The sequence below is a fragment of the Excalfactoria chinensis genome, chromosome 1 (genome assembly GCF_039878825.1).
Source record: "Excalfactoria chinensis isolate bCotChi1 chromosome 1, bCotChi1.hap2, whole genome shotgun sequence".
In the NCBI taxonomy this organism is placed as follows: Eukaryota; Metazoa; Chordata; class Aves; order Galliformes; family Phasianidae; genus Excalfactoria; species Excalfactoria chinensis.
In genome coordinates this window covers 166,993,615-167,012,400 of record NC_092825.1, presented here as the reverse complement: position 1 = coordinate 167,012,400, position 18,786 = coordinate 166,993,615, and the positions used below count along the sequence as shown (strand labels likewise).

At 43.9% G+C, this 18,786-nt stretch overlaps 1 protein-coding gene across 1 annotated transcript in view; it reads left to right on the top strand.

Annotated features, from left to right (window-relative positions):
* Positions 1–18,532, top strand: part of FGF9 (fibroblast growth factor 9) — a 31,880-nt gene extending 13,348 nt beyond the window's left edge. Inside the window, exon 3 of the mRNA XM_072326749.1 lies at positions 17,171–18,532. Within this exon, the coding sequence (XP_072182850.1) occupies positions 17,171–17,416 (246 nt within the window). The 3' untranslated portion in view covers positions 17,417–18,532. The remainder of the gene's footprint in view (positions 1–17,170) is intronic.
* The last annotated feature ends 254 nt before the right edge of the window (positions 18,533–18,786 follow it).

Genomic DNA, 18,786 nt, shown 5'->3' with positions numbered 1-18,786 from the left:
ATTACCCCTTACCGATAGTTCAAGCTGACAGTGATGATGCAGCTGAGAGAAACCTGAGGGCTATCAAAAGGGACTTCAGGGGACTGGGGCAGCGTGTGAACAGAGCAGAGGTACAGGTGGTGTTTTCCTCTATCTCTTCAGTGACAATGAGGGATACTGAGAGGACAAAGAAAACCCATCTGATAAATACGTAGCTGAGAGACTGGTGCCACTGCAGGAATTTTGGCTTTTTCAGTCATGGGGTGATTTACTCAGCACCCGGACTGATGGCTGCTGATGGGGTTCACCTGGGTCATAGCAGGAAAAGAATTCTGGCCCAGGAGCTGTCTGGGCTCATTGACAGGGTTTTAAACTGTCTATGATACTATGAAGGGAGTAGGGAGTGATAGTGAGCCTGCCCACAACTTAGTGTGGGACAGCATAGCTTAGTTAAAAGCACAGGGTGCTAATGGGGACCATCAACCTGCTGCATCTTATGATGAATATTCTAGGCAGAAAGCTGTTGTGGCTCATCACCAGGGTGTTAGGCTAGATTTGATGGAGGAAGAGGATGTACTGCTGAGGAGCAGAGAGAAAACTCTCTCTTTAGGACACAGTGGGGGAACCCTCAGATTTTTTCCTAGAGGTCTTTGGGAGGGTTTCTCTGAGAAGGTAATGCATCCTAAAGCCCACCTGAAGTGCCTCTATACCAGTGCACCCAGCATGAGGAACAAGGAGGAACTGGAAACCACGGTGCAACTGGAAAGCTAGGATCTTACTGCTATCACAGAAACATGGTGGGATGACTTACACAGCTGGAATGTCTTGATTGAGGACTATATGCTTTTTTAGAAGGGATAGACAAGGTATAAGAGTTGTCCTCTATGTTAAGAGGTGAATAGACTGTGAAGAGGTACCCCTAAGAAACAGTCATGAACAGGTTGAGAGCTTTTGGGTTACAATTAGGCACTGGACCAAAAAAGGATAGTTGGTGGTCAGAGGAGCCTGCTGACGAGGCCTTCTTGGTTCAGCTGTGAGAGGAGTCACACTGATAGGTTCTCATTTTGTTGGGGATTTCAATCACCCAGATGCCTGCTGGGAAAGCAACACAAGCTGCAAACAGTCCAGGTGACTCCTGGAGTCCTTTTACAATGACCTCCCAGGGCTGAAGTGTTGCTGGACCTGGTGCTTACCAGTGTGGAAGAGATCATAAAAGAGGTTAATACTGGAGACAGCCTGGGCTGCAGTGATCATGTCCTATCAAGTTCATGATCTGAAGGAACATGAGCCTGATGAAGAGTAGAGTCAGAACTTTGAACTTCAGGAGAGTGGACTGTTAAAGGAACAGTTGGATGAGCTCCCCCGGGAAACTGTCCTTAGGAACAAAGGAATAGAACAGAGCTGGCAGCACTTTCAGGATGACTTTCTGAGAGCACAAGAGCTCTCCATCCCTCAGAATAAGAAGGCAGGGAGAGGAGGCTGGATATTGGCATGGCTTAGCAAGGGCCTGCTGGCCAGGCTGAGGGAGAAAAAGTGTCAGCAGTGGAAGCAGGAATGGGTGGCCTGAGAAGAACATAGGAATACTGTGTGGACATGCAGGGTTGGAGTCAGGAATGCCAAAGTGCAGATGGAACTGAACTTGGCAAGAGACGTGAAAAACAGGAAGGGATTCTTTAAGTGTATTGGGTAGAACAGACAGGCAAAGGAGAGTGTGCCTCCTCTGATGAATAAAAAGGGAGAGCTGATCTCCTGAAACATGGAGAAGGCTGAGATACTTAACGAGTTATTTGCCTTGGTATTCATGGCCAGTCAGGCTTCTCGTGCCTCTCCTGTCCCTGCATATCTGAGTGGAGGTTGGGGGAACAAAATGTCTCCCAGCGTTAGATCAGAGCAAGTTTGAGACCACCTCATGAGGCTGAATGTGTACAAGTCTATGTGTCCAGACGACTTGCATCTCAGGGTTTTGAAGGAACTGGTTGATGTGGTTGTCAAACTGCTCTCCATCATATTTGAAGAACTGTGGCTGTCAGGTGAAATGGACATGTGGCTGGAAATAGGGAAACATAACTCCCACATTCAAGAAAGGGAGAAAGGAGGACCTTGGGGAGCGGCAGGCCACTGAGCCTCATATCTGTGCCTGGGAAGATCTTGTTAAGGCATATGTGAAACAAGATGGTGATCTGAGACAGCCAGCATAGCTTCACTGAGGGCAGATTATGCCTCACCAATATGATGCTCTTCTGTGATGGAGTGATGGAATTGGTGGACAAAGGAAAGGCAACTGATATTGTCTGTCTGGACTTGTGCAAGGCCTTTGACATAGTCCTGCACCACATCCTTATCTCTAAAGTGTAGAGAGATGGATTTGACAGCTAGAATGTTATGTGGATAAGTAATTGGTTGGATGGTCATATCCAGAAAGTTGTTGTCAACAGCTCTATGTCCAAGTGGAGGTTGATCAAGTGTGTTGTCCCCCAGGGGTCCATCTTGGGACTAGTGTGATTGAGTGTACCCTCAGCAAGCTTCCTGATGACACCAAGCTGAATGGTGCAGTTAACATAGTAGAAGGGAGGGATGCTGTTCGGAGGGACAAAGTCATGCTCAAAAAGCAGGCACAGGAGAATTTAATGAGGTTCAACAAAGCCCAGTGCAAAGTGTGTTGCACTTTGGTTGAGGTAATCCCAGATACAAGTACAGACTATGAAAAGGACTAATTGATAACAGCCCTATGGAGAAAGACTTGGGAGTCCTGGTGAATAAAAAGCTGCATGTAAGCCAGCAGCATGCTCTTGTGTCTCAGAAGGCCAGCAGTATGTTGGGCTGCATCAAAAGAGTGTTGGCCAGCAGAGAGGGAGAGCATTGTTTCCCTCTGCTTTTCCCTTGTGAAACCCCATCTGGAGCACTTTGCCAGGTCTGGGAGCCCCAGTACAGCAAGCATGCAGAGCTGTTGGAGTGGGTCCAGAGGAGGGCATGAGGATGATCAGAGGACTGGAGCATCTCTCCTGTGAAGAAAGGTTGAGGGAGTTAGGCTTGTTTAGCCTGGAGAAGAAAAGGTTCTGGGGAGACCACATTGCTGCCTTCCAGTACTTGAAGGGAGCTTACAAGCAGGAGGGAGACCAACTTTTTACACAGTCTGACAGTGATAGAAGAAGGAGCAATGGCTCTAAACTAAAAGAGGTGAGGTTCAGGTTGCGGTCTGTGAAGAAATTTTTTACTCAGAGAGCACTGAGGTGCTAGCACAGGCTGCACAGAGGGGTAATGGATATCTCATCTTTGGAGGTATTCAAGGCCTGGTTTGGTGGGATCCTGGGCAGTGTGATACGGTGTGTGGCAACCCTGCCCATGCCAGGGGCTTTGGAACTGTGTGTTCTCTGAGGTGGCGTCCAACCTAAGCCTTCTATGATTCTACGATCAGTACAGAAAGCCAAACATATCAGAAAGAAGCGAGGCCAGCAGGGATATAAGGAGAATATTTTTTATGCCAAGGGTGGTGAGGCACTTACACAGGTTGCCCAGAGAGGTGGAGGATGTGCCATCCCTCAAGACATTCATGGTCAGACCAGATGGGGCTTTGAGCAACCTGATGGAGCTGTAGGTGTCCCTGTTCAGTGCACGGGGGTTGAACCTTTAAAGATCCCTTCCAGCTCAAACGATTTTGGGATTCTATGATTTTGTGACAAATGGGCCTGGATGTGAAGGAAACTCAAAACTTGTCAGAAATTCTGCAGGAACAGTATCCCAGCAAGGATTAAGTGCAGGTAATGATCTGAGGTCTAACAGGCTGTGAATGCTTGGCAGAAGGTCTGTGAGGAAGAAGGACAGGTTGCAGAAAAGCAAAAACAAAAGGGTCTTAGAGAGAAGCACAGGGATGGAACAGCAATTGCTGCAGTGAAGCTGAGTGAGGCACAAAAAAGAGATAGGCAAAAAGTTTTGAAGCTACAGAAAGCTAAATAAGTGTGGGTAGAGAAGAGGCCACTAAGATGAGTGGTCATTTTCTCTTAATACTGTGACATGAATCTTTCTGCTGTTGCACGGCAAATTGAAGCAGGGAACCTGGAAATCAGCCTGGCCGTGCCAAAGGGCTGTGTTCAGCAATGGTGGATCCCTGTCTAGTTCACTGTGTGGCCTTATGATGTGCACAGAGGGGAACAAACCTGATCAAGGGAGAGGTTGCTTCTGTCAGGTGCATGCAGGTGCTTACCAGCTTCAAGTCTCATTGAACCTCTGGATGCATGGCTTGTGTTTCGGGACCGGACCTGGGAAGCTGCAGAGCTATTGGTCTGACCTGAGTTGTGCTCCAGGGTATGGCAGGATGTTGTTGCATGGAAGAAGAGAGGAGGGCCTGTGAGGTGAGCTTACTGAAGTTGGATAGATTGTGTCAGGAAATCTTGCTGTTTTACTTTATGTAGGAATCCCTTCTTTTAGAAGTGAGAAATAGGGTTGCTCTATTGTCCAGGCTCTGAGCAACCTGATTGAGAGGTAGATGTCCCTGTTCGTTGCAGGGAAACTGGACCAGATGGCCTTTAACAGTCTCTTCCAACTCAAACAATTCTATGATTCTAAACTGCAGAGCTATGTTAGGTTATGGCCCAGCAGAAAAAGTATTTAAAATGGGAGTTAGTGGAAAACTTGTATGATAGATGACAAAAGAGCTGAAGAGAAGACAGCAATGAGGAGTGTTGAGAGGTATTAGACTGCAGTGAAGCTATTGCTGGAGTTTTTATGAGTTGGTCCTTGGGCTGGTTTTACGCTCTGCTTTTATTAGGGACATTAAACATCTTGTCATAAAAAAAAAAAAAAAAAAAAAAAAAAAAGTAGTTGCGTGTTATTGAAATTTGCAGATGTTGCAAAGTTGGGCAGTATTTTCAGCACAGAAGTCTGCCTCATGGAAGGGACTCTGTGACCTACAGTGAAAAAAAAAGTGAATTCATAGGCTTGGGCTTAGGGAGAGCTGTCGGTGCCGCTGGTAAGATCTCGTCCAAAGGCAGAGTGCAGTTCTGGTCTTCTGTGATAAAGAAGATGAATTGAAACTGGCATATGTGCAGAATGTGATGATCAGAGGGGATGAAAAAGCTATTAAATGGCAGAGTTTAAAGATCTTGATTTATTTAGCCTGCAGAATTAAAACTTGAGGATACATTCTTGGTCTCTGTAAATACACTGAGGTTTAGTGCCAAGAAGAGAAAATAGTCCTTGAAATACAAAGGACAAGAAAGCCAGCTTTAATGGATCATAAGAAAGCTGAGGCTGGATAGCTAGGAAATTTTGGGTCAGAAGGAAGTGAGATTTTGAGCTAGCCTGAACAACTTCTGCAGGGGGTTGGGAGATCACAGAATCATAGAATCACAAGGTAGAAAAGGACCTACAAGATCATCCAGTCCAACCCTCCTCCCATTAGTGAGCTACAACAAACCACTAAACCATATCTTGGAGCTCCTCATCCAGACACCTCTCAAACACTGCCAGGGATGGCAACTCCACCACCTCCCTGGGTAGCCATTCCTGCACCAGATGAAGCTGAAACCAATTCCTCCATACACCAAATGGTAGAACAGATCTATTACTGTGGACAATTTATTCACTCAAGGTGTAGTTCCTAGAAGAGCCCTGAAACTTGAGTTACTTGGCCAGATTTGCCCACAATCTCATCTCCTGTACCTTTGCAGAAAGCCCCTCTCTGCATTTGTGTGGGCAGCCTTGCTAAAAGCTGTTGTGTGCTGTTGTATGTGACTTTTGGATGAAGCAGCGTTGGGAATGAATGCGAGCCAGCCAGCAGGGTGGTAGCAAGGCATGAAGGATTCTGCAGGGAGAAAGGTCTTTTGAAATAGGGTTACTGGTGTAGGAAAAACTGATAGGTGAATCCACACACTTAACCCAAGGATTCTGGGAAAGCTGTGTGTGAAACTTCAGCTACTGTGGTTCTTGTTAAACTAAGGTTTCAGCCTGTTTTTTGGATCAGACTTTCACAGATGCCAACACCTGTCACCACAGGCTGCTAACAGCGCCCTGTGGGATAGGTACTGCACTTTTCCTCAGGTTTTTGATTCTCCTCAGAGGACTTACTGCAGGTGCTTGCTAGGTCAGATGTTGGTTTTATAAGAGAGAAAACCCTCAGTGATCTCCTTACCTCAATCTCTATGATGCTGTGCTGAACATGGATTATCACTACATTCCTGGAACGGGAGAGTCTTAGAATATCTTCTGTGTGCTTATGTATCGATAAATATAATTTGTTGGACAGTGCCTATGAATTTAGCTAAGCTCTGATAAAGCAAGATCTTGAACCTTGGGTACTGGCCTGGTGGTACCAGCCAGTCTTATAGAGGCTGAACTGTACCGTAAACCCAGATCCTACTCACCAAGAAAGTGCTGGACTTGTTCAGCTTGAATTTCTTCTGATTTGCTTGTCTGTGGTCGTACAGCTCCCCAGTTTCTGTTGCCCTGAATGTTTTTGGAGCCAGCCTTGTTAGCAGTACAGGAGTGTGAAAAGCTTCTGCGTACTGAGTTGATCTGAGAATAGCATGTTGAAATGACACGCTAAAAGAGCATCATCAGCAGTGACATACCGAGATATGCTTGGGGATTATTCGCTGCATCAGATAAAGATCTGATGTGCTCTGTTTCTGACTCAGGAGCCAGTGGGATGTGAATGTGGCTCTCTTTTCCACTTCACCATTCATCATTTTCAAAGGCAGAGCAGAAAAAGTCTGCCCCACGGGGACTTCATTAGGGATTTTGACTAGGTTGGGATTGGCTTTGCAGTTTGAATGTGCTTGGGCTGATCTGGTGATGTTCGGTAATGCAGTTCATTTGTGTTGCATTCAGAAGGCTTAAGAAACAGAGCTTGTTACAGAGCAAATCCATTTCTTCCCTTTTCTGAGGCCCTTTGGCTTCTTTTTCATTCCTTTTGTAATGGCAGGATTCGGCTGTTACTTTTGATCTGAAGCTGAGGTTTTAGATTTGTGCTCCATGACCACTGCTGGAGAATAACTTGGCTTCTGCTGCAGATGCCGCAAGCTCCTCAGCCTGGCCCAGGCCAGGCATCTCTCATCTGCTCAACTTTGTTCTTTGGCTTCAGAACAATTATGGAGGCACTGCAGTTGTGACTCAGGAGAAATTCTGACTTGATTCTATTACGGTTGACATGACACTGACTTTAATGGAAGCAGGATTGGACCTGCTCCTGTAAAACCACCTATTAATTTTATGGTTGTGTCAGCAGACCCTGATCAAGATAAGAGATATTCATCATTTTAAAAACCTAAATCTAGACAGAGTTCCTTCCTGTAAGAGTCTGCAATCTAAAGATAGTCTTTTAGCATATAAACGTTTATTGCTTTTGAATACCTAGGCAGATATTTGGCCTGCTGATGCCTTCATTAGGAAAGCATCTAACACATAATCTGAACTCAGAACAGGAAACCAACTTGTGTGGGAAGATTTGAGAAAAATTCTTCGGGTCACTTTAGAATATACAAATGTGTAAAGTTTAAAGTTGACAACAAACAAACAAACAAAAATCCATCATGATTTTGTTTGCTCTTTAAAAACTGAGTTCTTTGGAAGGTCCATACACTGTTCGTGCCTGGTAGTCCAACTGCCTGATCTCTGACCTCTTCACTCACCCCTTCTGTTGAAGCTGCTACTATGTATCTAGGGGTTTTTTGTTCTTCTTCTTGTTGCTTCTTTCCAGGCAGACTGACAACTTCTTTCATCAAAGCCAAAATTAACTGCATGGTTCAAATCTGACCCATTAAAAGGCAGGTTCCAGTCTGTGTGACAGTGAGGGGCAGGGGGACAACCGAAGAGCAGAGCCACCTGACTTGCTTAAGAATTTGGTGGGTCAGCTGTGTCACTGGCAGTCTAAGAGAGGGCACAGCAGAACCAAAGATATATGGAAATCTTTGGGATTCTTTTTTTTTTTTTTTTTTTTTTTTTTTTTTTTTTTTGTCCACTGTGTGAAGATCTCAGAGCAGCAGATACAGGAGCACTACAGCTTTTAAAGCCTCTCTGGTAAATTTACTGTTTTCCAGGATGGTGCGTGGCATTTTAGTGAGGAAGACTGGATCTTTCTGAAATATGATAGCCTGGGATGCTTTGCTTGATGATAAAGTGCACCCAGATCAATCCCTTTCCAGAATGACATGGTTGTCAGTGATGTCTCTGTCCTCTGACAGGGACAAAATCTGCACTTAGCACTTAGCAGATGTTGTTATTGGCTTTACATAAAGCTATCTGGAGTCAGGCTTTTGTTGTCAGTCCTTGGCCAAATCATCTTGCTGGAAGAGTTAAACATAAAGTACTTGAATGGGATGAATTTTTATCACTGCATATCTATTATAATTATTTGATCCCTGTGGCAATGTGTTTTATGAAGAGCCTTGAGTGTTCTGCAGCTTTTATGATGACAATGTGGAGGGATCAAGGGCTTCTGTAATTACGGGTAACTCAAGTCTGGGGGGTACCCACTGAGTGTAAAGACTCATGCACATCAAGTACTACTATCCCTCTTGCTTTAAGGTCTTTCAGAATGTTTATTTAGCTGATCCTTTAGAGGTCATGTGCTTTCAGCTCAAGGAAGGCTATCTCCTTCAATCCGAGGTTCTGTACTTAGAAAACTAAGAAAACTTAGAAAAATAAAAAATACTGATGAAACCCTTTGATACTGTGCTCAATCTCAGCTGCATTTAAACAAAACATGATTTATTTATAATCTCTACTCAGTGAAAAGCTTGACTAGCATTTCATTTGCACAGCCTGAAGAGTATGTGTATAGCTGCAGGAGAGCAGACCTGGGTTGACATACACGTTGTCTTTTGATAGAAGAGAATTTGTGGAGCAGGGAGCTAGGCTGGGTCAGGTTACAGCTTTCAGTAAATCTGAGCATGCCTGAAATGGCTCTTTTAGTGTTTTAAAATATTTGCTGCCTTTTTATCATTGCGAGCCTGATTCAAGTTCCATTTAAACTGATGGTAACTTTTCTGCTGTCTTCTTTAAAAATTGGCTCAGGCCCTGTATCAGATTGCATACCACCTTGTTTTCTGATTCTTGGAAGGATTCAGCCAAGCGTGATGAATTAGATGCTTAGATAACATTGATGACTACAGCTCTTGATTATGCCAAGGAAACCAAAACTAAAACAGAGGTCAGAAGTGTGAATAGTAAGCGGCATGGTATGGGTCTGGTCCTGCTGGCAGGGACAGAGAGGAACACACCTGCTTGTTCGTGTGGTTTTGAAAAGTTGACTTCTTCCCCATGCCATGCATGTTGTTGCCAGCACGGAGGAGGGAGCTCCCAGCTCTCAGGGGAATGGCACTGTGGCACTGTGCAAGGCCCATGGCCTCTCCCTGGAATGTCAGCTTGACCTCCAACTGAAGGTGTTGGACTTTGGTTGAAGTAATATGATATGATATGATATGAGTACAGACTGGCAGAACTCAGTGAGTGCAGTCCTGTGGAGAAGGACTTGGGGGTCCTGGTGGATGAAAAGCTGGACATGAGCCAGCTGTGTGCGCTTGCAGCCCAGAAGGCCAACAGTATCCTGGGCTGCATCAACAGAGTGATGGCCAGCAGGGAGAGGGAGGGGGTTGCCCCCTCTGTTCTGTCTTTGTGAGGTCCTGTGTGAAGTACTGCATCCAGGTCTGGGACCCCCGTACTGGAAGGACGTGGAGCTGCTGGAGTGACTACAGAGGAGGGCCATGTGGAAGATCAGAGGGCTAGAGCACCTCTCCTGTGAAGAAAGGCTGAGGGAGTTAGCTTGTTCAGCTTGGAGCAGAGAAGGCTCTGGGGAAGCTTCATTGTGGCCTTTCAGAACATGAAAGCAGTTTACAGGCAGGAGGCAGACCAGCTTTTTGTATGGTCTGACAGCGATAGGACAAGTGTGAGCGGAGTCCAGGTGCTGAGGTGGCAGTGGGCCTTCCTCCTGTTCACTTGGCTGGGCAGGGTTAGAGCAAACCCTGAGGGACAGAAGATGGCTTCTGGTAGGAGGCCTGTGCTGGCAGATGTAAGCTCTAGCACCAAGGGGCTGTTCTGTAATGGCTTTGTGTTTGGGGAGGGCATGCTTGAAGCGTGACAGCTGCTGCAGACTTGAAACCTCCAAGGAGCAGATATCAGTAAAACCACAAGCTGCAGATTTGGCAGTGGCAGAAATGGGTGGGGGTCTAATTGGCATCTCTCATGCTGGAGAGATCCGTAAACAACCTTGGTATGCTGGGATAACATAGTGCTGGATCCCCATCTGCTCCTGCCAGGGGAGGTTCGGGTGGTGCAGAGGGCTTAGGAGGAGGAAAAGAGGGGCAATGAGGCACAAGGGAGAAACAGTGAAGGTCCCCTTGGTGTTCCACCACTGATACTGAAGCCTGCTGACTCGTCATTGCTTACTAAATGCCAGTTTTCTGCTGCCTTCATCAGGACATGGAGATACCACTGTTCCTGTGCCAGTGTAGCTGTTCTTTTGGTAATGCTCCAAAGGAGACTGGGCTCTGCCAGCTACTACTAACTTTTTGTGTGACAGCGTTCATCTTCAGGCACTCTTATAACTGCTTCACACAGTACAATACATTGAAGCATAAGGAAAAAATGTATGCATTTATTTATTTATTATGTTTAAACGAGAGTGTACGTATAATAAAGGCCTATAAGGCCTGTGTGAGATGAATTAAAAGTTTGGGAGGATAAGCTGATGAACACTCTGTTCATGCCAAAGTACTGGGTGACCTCAGGTAGGGAAAATGCAATTGCCTAATTGAGGTTTTGCCATGGCACTTGCCTCACTTCCCTTATCTTCTGCTGTGGAATATGCAGTGCATGAGAATGGCAGCATGGATGCCTGGGTATTTGCTAGGTCTGTCTTTTGGCCGTGCAGTGTTTCCTGCCATCTCTGTGTAGTGCTCATGGAGAAGCAGTGGTGCAAACTCACTAAAAAAGACAACCGGTCCTTTTGACAGGCCTGTTTTTGTTCTTTCTTTTAATATTCTATGGGATTATTAAACAGTGTTCTGAAAACCACTGCTAAATGAAATGGTTTGGGATAACTCTGACGCTCACTGGATTGGACGTTCAGTACACAGTGCTTGCCTCACACTGCTCTCCGCTAACTTAGGAGGAAAGTGGCACTGCCCAGACTCTGGGATTTGGTTTCTGTTTGTGGCTAGAGGTTGTCCATGCAGCCAGATACCAGCCAGATACTTTCCAACATAGCATGCTAAACTGCACCTTTATTTATGACCACTCTGGATGAGTGTTAATTATTAGCTGAAGATAGTGTGTTCTAGAGGCTGTTTGCCTTATGGCATGGGAAGGGCTAACCATATGTAAAATTCATGTGTTTGTAGGCAGAGGAGCAAAGAAAACCACTTCAGAGGAGAACAGGGAATTTTTTGCTTGCTTCTTTTCACCACATAGGCAGTTTTTATTAATGTTATACAGGCATGAAAGGGATTTGTGTGAACTTATTTAGGAGGCAATCTATTTAAACATAATTTTATTAACACAGCGTGGATTAACACAATGATAGCACACAGCAGATATGTAGGAAGTGCTGACTGCATCCTATATGCTTCTTTTTAATGGTTGTTTGGACTCCTGGACTAGGCATTTTCTTGTGAAGTTCCTGTATTGATTCAGTGTAGTAGTTTACCTAAGGCAGAACTGTATGTGGCACGGAGTCATTTGCTAAACACGAAACCTGTTTGCTGTGGTAGTCGGCCTGGTGGTCAGAAGAGCTATTTCTTTTGTTCTTTTGAGCTAGTTCCTTTTGTCAGATTGCAAAATAAATCTGACCTTTGGCTCTGCAGTTTATTTAAAAAAAAAAAGAAAAAAGAAAAAAGAATATTGATGAGAGTTATACAGGACCCTGTCCTTTGCTTTCGTTTGTGAAGCAACAGTAATGTCTTACCATCATTTAAACCATGAAACCATCCTCTGGGCTGTATTTTTCCTATTTCTACTTATTTCCAGTGAGCTGTTTCACAGTGATATCTATTTTAAACAAGTTGCCAAAGTTTTCCTTGTGGTTGCTGTAACTTTCTGCTATACTAATTTACAGTCTCGCTCTTAACAGGTCTACCTGGAAATAGAACAGTATAATTGTTTTGCTCTATATTTAGCTGCTAACCAGATGTTGTCAGGCTTCTGAATTAAATCCACTGGTTTATTTGCCCTTGTGATAGGCGCATCTTTGAACACTTGAATTACTTGAACATTTGAGTTAAATAAAAGCTTAAAAAAACAGGTAGAGAGTGGCAATGTAGTAAAGTGGGGATTGATCTCTTCATAGTGGAATACTACATGAACAGCCCTCATTGAAAACATGTGCTATGTGGTGAAAAGTATGATTTATATAATTTTGAGGTCACCTCCTTATTTGGTCCCTGAATTGAATGATTTGCTCAAGGCAGGCAGCCTCCCCTTCTGCAGGAATGCAGGTTGCTTTCCACTACTACTCCAGCTGGGTATGTTTGGTATTTGTGTCAGCCTTTGACAGAGATGTCTGGTGACATCAAGTGTAGTGCAATAAAATATTGGTGCTGGAAAATAATGGAGAAGTCAGTCGATTCTAGAAGTTCTGAAGTTAAGGTCTAAATATTTTCAGCTGTATTTAGGGACTTCGTAAAGGTCACAGTCAGAAGAAGGGAAGGGACATAGACCTGTTAGAACATGTCCAGAGGAGGCCCAGAAAAATGATCCAAGGGATGGAACAGTGAGGACAGGCTGAGGGCTGGGGCTGTTCACCCTGGAGAAGAGAAGGCTCCAGGGAGACCCAAGAATGGCCTTTCAATATCTAAAGGGCTGTGAGAAAGAAGGGGGCAGACTCTTTAGCAGGATCTATTGTGGTAGGACAAGGAAATGAGTGCCATCTAAAAGAAGGGAGATTGTAATTGGGTATAAAGAAAAAAGTTTTTATGAAAGGAGCAGTGAGGCACTGGCACAGGTTGCCCAGAGAGGTGGTGGGTGCCTTGTCCCTGGAGACACTCAAGGTCAGGCTGGACCAGGCTCTGAGCACCTGGTGGAGTTGTAGGTGTCCCTATTCATTGCAGGGGTTGGACTGGGTGGCCTTTAAGGGTTCCTTCCAGCTCCAATGGTTCTGTGATTCTGCCAGTCAATAAAATGCAGCCACCTGCAATCAGCAGGTGTGATTACCTTCCTGTGATGGTAGTGGTGGCTTCCAGCAGGTTTCCCATCCCAGCCTGGTGAGGCAACAAGATGTGTGTTGGCAGGATGGACTGGCCTTGCCCCTGCATTTTCTTCATGCTGGCAGAATAAAACACATGCTCAAAGCATGAGTGTGAACTAGTGTTTAGTAGTGTAGTACAGATGAATGTGCTGGCGACTATCAGCTCTTGCCTGTCTTGGTACCAGATGAATCATCCTCGTGAGGATATTCCAAAACATGGGAAATAGGGATATACTGGGATTTTATTCCTCATATATATTCATAATTCAAAGTTGGTGGCATTTGTTTAATAGAATTACAGACTGGCTTATGTTCTTAAAGCCCACTCAGTCCCAGCCCCTGCCATGGACAGGACTGCCACCCATCAGCTGAGGCTGCCCAGAGCCCCATCCCAGCTGGCCTTGAGTATCTCCAGGGATGGGGCATCCACAGCTTCTTTGGGCAACATGATTTACTTCAGTGTTTGTTTTTGTTGTTGTTGGTTTTTTTTTTTTTTACTTCAACTAGAATTTCTAGGGAACTGTTCAATGAATTTCTAACAAAAATATTGAATTTCACCAAAAGTGTGATTATTTAACTTTTCTGAATGTGTGGTTATTAGTATACTTACAGATTTGACCTTGCATCCTGATTGCTCTGTGAGGTTTATACTGAAGTATTTCCCTACCGTTTGCATATGGATTTCTCAGAATTAGATAAAGGGTAAGGAAGAACTATCTGTATTGTGAGAGAATGAAAAGTAAAAGCAGGCTGAACCTGTGAAATGAAGATTCAGTTTGGAAGCGTGAAATCCACTGAGCTCACCCAGCGTGCAGACCTTATCCAAGGTCTGCCAGCTCAGCGCACCACAGCATTGTCATAATTGATCAAACCTGCCAGATAAAGAGAGGCTATTTTAAAATGTCTCCTTCAGGGCACGGGGAAGTACTGTTCGCACAAAGATAGAAATTTATGGTGATGCTAAAAAAAAATGCAGATGAAGTGAATAATTAATGAATCCAAGACAGGACTGAAATATCCTTCTAAAATGTTGCTATTTTTAGTAGGGAGCACTTCTGCAGTGCTTGTCATGTGATGCTGTTGCCTTCTGAGAGCAGGAAAACAATTTGCATAAGTTTCTCTTTCCCCAGTGGACTGATGGATTCAGCATATTGTATCTCTTAGCATCTGCTTTTGCCTTAATGCAAAGAAAGTGATCTTAAACATCATGCAAAATAAAACACTAACGAGAGCCATGCTTAAAGATGATCTTTATAGCAGCAGAATATTTTTTTGTAGTACTTAGAGGCTGAACAAGGGGTTACTGCAATGTGCCTAACATTTGGCTGCTGCAGATGTCTGGTGGTACAAATTGCTGCTGCAGTTTCTAGCTGTCAGACTACATAGGAGGAAATTATCAATAGCTGATGGCAGGATTTGGCTCATATACAAAGATTTAATGTAACCAGGTACATGTTTCTTTTCCCTCTCTAAACAGCATGGGTGTTGCTGTGTTTGAACTACTTCACAGCACAGCAGGATGCCTGAGGCGGGCAGGGACCTCTGGAGGTCACCTGCTTCACCCCCTGCTCCAGCAGCAACATCAGAGCAGGGTGCCCAGGTCCACATCCAGACACCTTTGGAAGACCTCTAGGGAAGGAGACTTCACAGCCTCTCTACTCCACACAGCAAATGTGTCGTAGCCGGAAAATGACATATACAATTATATGCAGCAGCTCTGCGGACCTGCTCGTGTTTTGATGCACTCTGCTCAGCTGAGCCCACAAGGAGGGACATCTGGTGGTGGAAAGGTTGGAGATGCTGTGAGGAATGGGGCTGTGGTCTTCTCTTCTGCTACAGCCAACTGAATCTATGCAGGGCCACTGCCTCTGCTGTACTGAATTTGCAAGTGTTTAATGTCCCCCTGCCTGGCCCTAGAGACAGTCAGGAACTACTTGCTTGCTGCCTTTCTAGACTAACAGAATAATCAGAGGTTAGTTTTAGGGAAAAAAAAACAAACAAACACAAATTTGTAAATCCTAACTGTTTCAGCATTGAAGAGGACCCTGGCTTTGCAGCCCTGTCTTAAGGTAATAAGTAGAGTGCTGACTGGTTGCTGTTTCATGTAGATCAGTTCCTGGGTGACTCCTGGAAGGTATATAGGGCTCCCTGGACCAAAACAGGACACTGGTCTTCAGCCCCAGAGGGGTGCAGACCCTTCTTGGGGAGCACTGGGCTTGCCATGTAGTGAGTAAGGTGGAGTGTCACCTTGAGGACACAGTGCTTTGGCGCTGAGGCCTCTCATGGATTGCTGGGACCACTCCACACCCAATGGTCCCAAACCCTTTGGTCTCAAGGTATATTCTGAGCCATCTTGGCTCTGTCAAGGAAAAGGCATTTCTGGGCATATCCTGAAACAGCAGCAAAACCTCTGGATTGAAGCATGTTGCTTTGGGAAAAGATTTAGAGTTGTGAGTCCCAAGGCACAGAAGTGACCTCCAAAGACACCTTTAGCCCCAGACCAAGTTGCAACATGGTGATGATACATTTTGTGAAGCTCCTGGGTTAAGCTGTGGATGGTGGTTTCTTGGAAGAAACTGGAGTTTGAGATGTGTCACCTTGGTTGTGCTCAGGTTGTAGGTGTATGTGCCATGAAGGCTTTGCTGTACATGTTTTTCCATCTCTGTGTATCTATCTGAAAGGGTTATTTAAAGTTTTAATTTCCTGAGTGCATATGCACACATGCTTTGCTTATTTACATGTTTACAGAATCCAGTGTTATATGGAGTTTAGTCACGAAGAGGAGGTGATCCTCAAGTACAAGTTGAATTTGATAGATGTGCTTGAGTGCTATTTGATTGAAAACTCTTGTAAAAGTATTAAATTATTATTACTATATTTTGTACCAGCTGATAAGAATATTCACAGAATCACAGAATCACAGAATCACAGAATTTTTCAGGCTGGAAAAGACCTAGAAGATCATCTAGTCCAACCATTACCAATACTTCCCAGCTAAACCATATTCCTCAACGCAACATCCAAACGTTTCTTGAACACTCCCATGGTCGGTGACTCTACCACCTCCCTGGGCAGTGCATTCCAATGCCTGACTACCCTTTCTGAGAAGAAATACTTCCTAATGTCCAGCCTGAACCTCCCCTGTCGCAGCTTGAAACCATTCCCTCTAGTTCTATCACTGTCTACACGAGAGAAGAGGCCAACCCCCAGCTCACCACAAGTTTATTCTTTTTCTTATTCCCAAGTTTATTTAGGTTGTAAGCAGCTGGTTTTTAAGCCAACCCCATCCATTTAGACCAACAGAGTGTAGGTGATATGTACTGACTCAATGAGAAGGTGAACTGGAAGGAATGGGACTCCCTGACAGGGGAGATGGTGGGTGGCTGATGCCTTTAGTGGTTGTCTTCTGTAGGATGGAACACAAAAACAATGCTTGTAAAGTCTGGAGGCCTTGCTTCACCTAAATTCATCTCAGCACTTAGAGTTAATGCTCCTGTCTGAGGCTTTTGTGAGTTGTGGTTCTTTGATAGCAAACCAAATGATGGGCATTGAATCGTATCCTTTGTAATTAATGAGATGCACTGAGTACTCCTTGTGATGAAAAGATGTGGAGATTTTAAGACCTGAAATGATATCACCACTCTACAAACCTTTCATAATGTCTGCTCAAGTACTTGCACTCACAATCAGGCGGTTGCCCAGTAATATTCTGTGAGCTGCTTTGGGATGGTCATAAATTAAAATCCTTGTTTTCATTTTCATTGGTGTTGTTTTGATTTTGACAACAACACTTCTGGAGGATCATTTCTTCTTCACATGCGGTGTTCTACCCGTGTGGCTGCTTTATAAAACACTCAGCAATACTGTTTTATTTAGTTAAAAATGGGAATATTGCAAGGATTAATTTTGTCAATTGAACAAGGAGGTACTGATTTTGAGCAGTGAAATTAGTAGTTCTTTACAAAATAGATGATTTTTATGGCTAGCTCCTTACCAATTTTTCTTTTCTTTTCATAGGAAAAATTAACCCAGGAGTGTGTATTCAGAGAGCAGTTTGAAGAAAACTGGTATAACACATATTCATCAAATCTATATAAACACGTGGACACTGGAAGACGATACTACGTTGCGTTAAATAAAGATGGGACTCCAAGAGAAGGGACTAGGACTAAACGGCATCAAAAATTTACACATTTTTTACCTAGACCAGTGGACCCTGAGAAAGTACCCGAACTATATAAGGATATTTTAAGCCAAAGTTGACAAAGACAATTCCTTCACTTGAGCCCTTAAAAAGTAACCACTATAAAGGTTTCATGCGGTGGGTTCTTATTGATTAGCTGTGTCATCACATCAGCTCCACTGTTGCCAAACTTTGTCGCATGCATAATGTATGATGGAGGCTTGGATGGAACATGCTGATTTTGTTCTGCACTTAAAGGTTTGTCCTCCTGGAGGAGAGCCTATGCCCACTCGCTTGATTTAGTACGAGAGGGAGAGCGAGAGAGAGTGAGTGAGAGCGAGAGGAAGTGAGAGCGTGAATGGGAATGAGAGAGGGGAGCCAGAGGGAGGAGGAGAACGGCCTGATGCATGCTGGGGAATGGACACGCTTTTAAATTTTTGATCAGTTGTACTTCGTCATATATCAGCATAGCTGCCATACTTTGATTCATCGGGATTTTTGGCTGGTGGCCTGCTCAAGTGTACGCTGCATTTACAAAGGCATGGAGGGTGCAGTCTTACGTAGACAAGAGACTTTTCAGTTAATCGCTCGCTGGGTCTCACCCCGCTGAGTTTAAAGCAAAGACCTCTTAGTAAAAAAAAATAAAAATAAAAATAAAAATGAAAAGTTAAATTTATTTATAGAAATTCCAAAGGCAACATTTTATTTATTTTATATATTTATTTATTATATAGAGTTTATTTTTAATGAAATATGTACAGGCCAGATAGGCATTTTGGAAGCTTTAGGCTCTGTAAGCATTAAAATGGCAAAGGCCACTATGAACCTGTGGTAAATTCATGCAAGTAAATATAAAGGTGCATGGATAAAAAGGATAACAATAAAAAGGTAATAATAATGAATTCTAGTGACCCTCATGTACTAAAGGCGACAATCTCTTTTGTGCCCGTATTATTGTAAAAGTATGCATACCACTCATGACACTGAGTACTCACTCTTCTGACTGCTTGTTTCATAGCTTACCCCCAGAGGATTAAAAAGAAAACTGGGTCTCCAACTATTTTTCTGTGTCTGTAATATTTCCTCTTTGATAAAGTGACTTATTACATCATTGTAAACTTTACGGCTGCGGAAATTATAGGGGTTGGAATATATTCTACTTGTTAAAACCTACTGTAGATTATACCAAAGCTAAATGATAACTGTGCTTTTTTTTTTTTTCTTTTTTCTTTTTTTTCCTTCTTTTCTTTTTTTCTCTCTCTTTTTTTTTTTTTTTTTTCTTTTCCCTAAAGCAGAACGCCAGAAACAACACAAGTAATTATCCACAGTTGTACTAATTTTAAGATTCCTCAAGTAGCACATAAGGGTTTCAGAGGGCAAGGACCAGGCTAACAGGATCACTGTTGTAAATGTGTTTTACTTGTGCACTTGACTATCTACTATGAAGTTA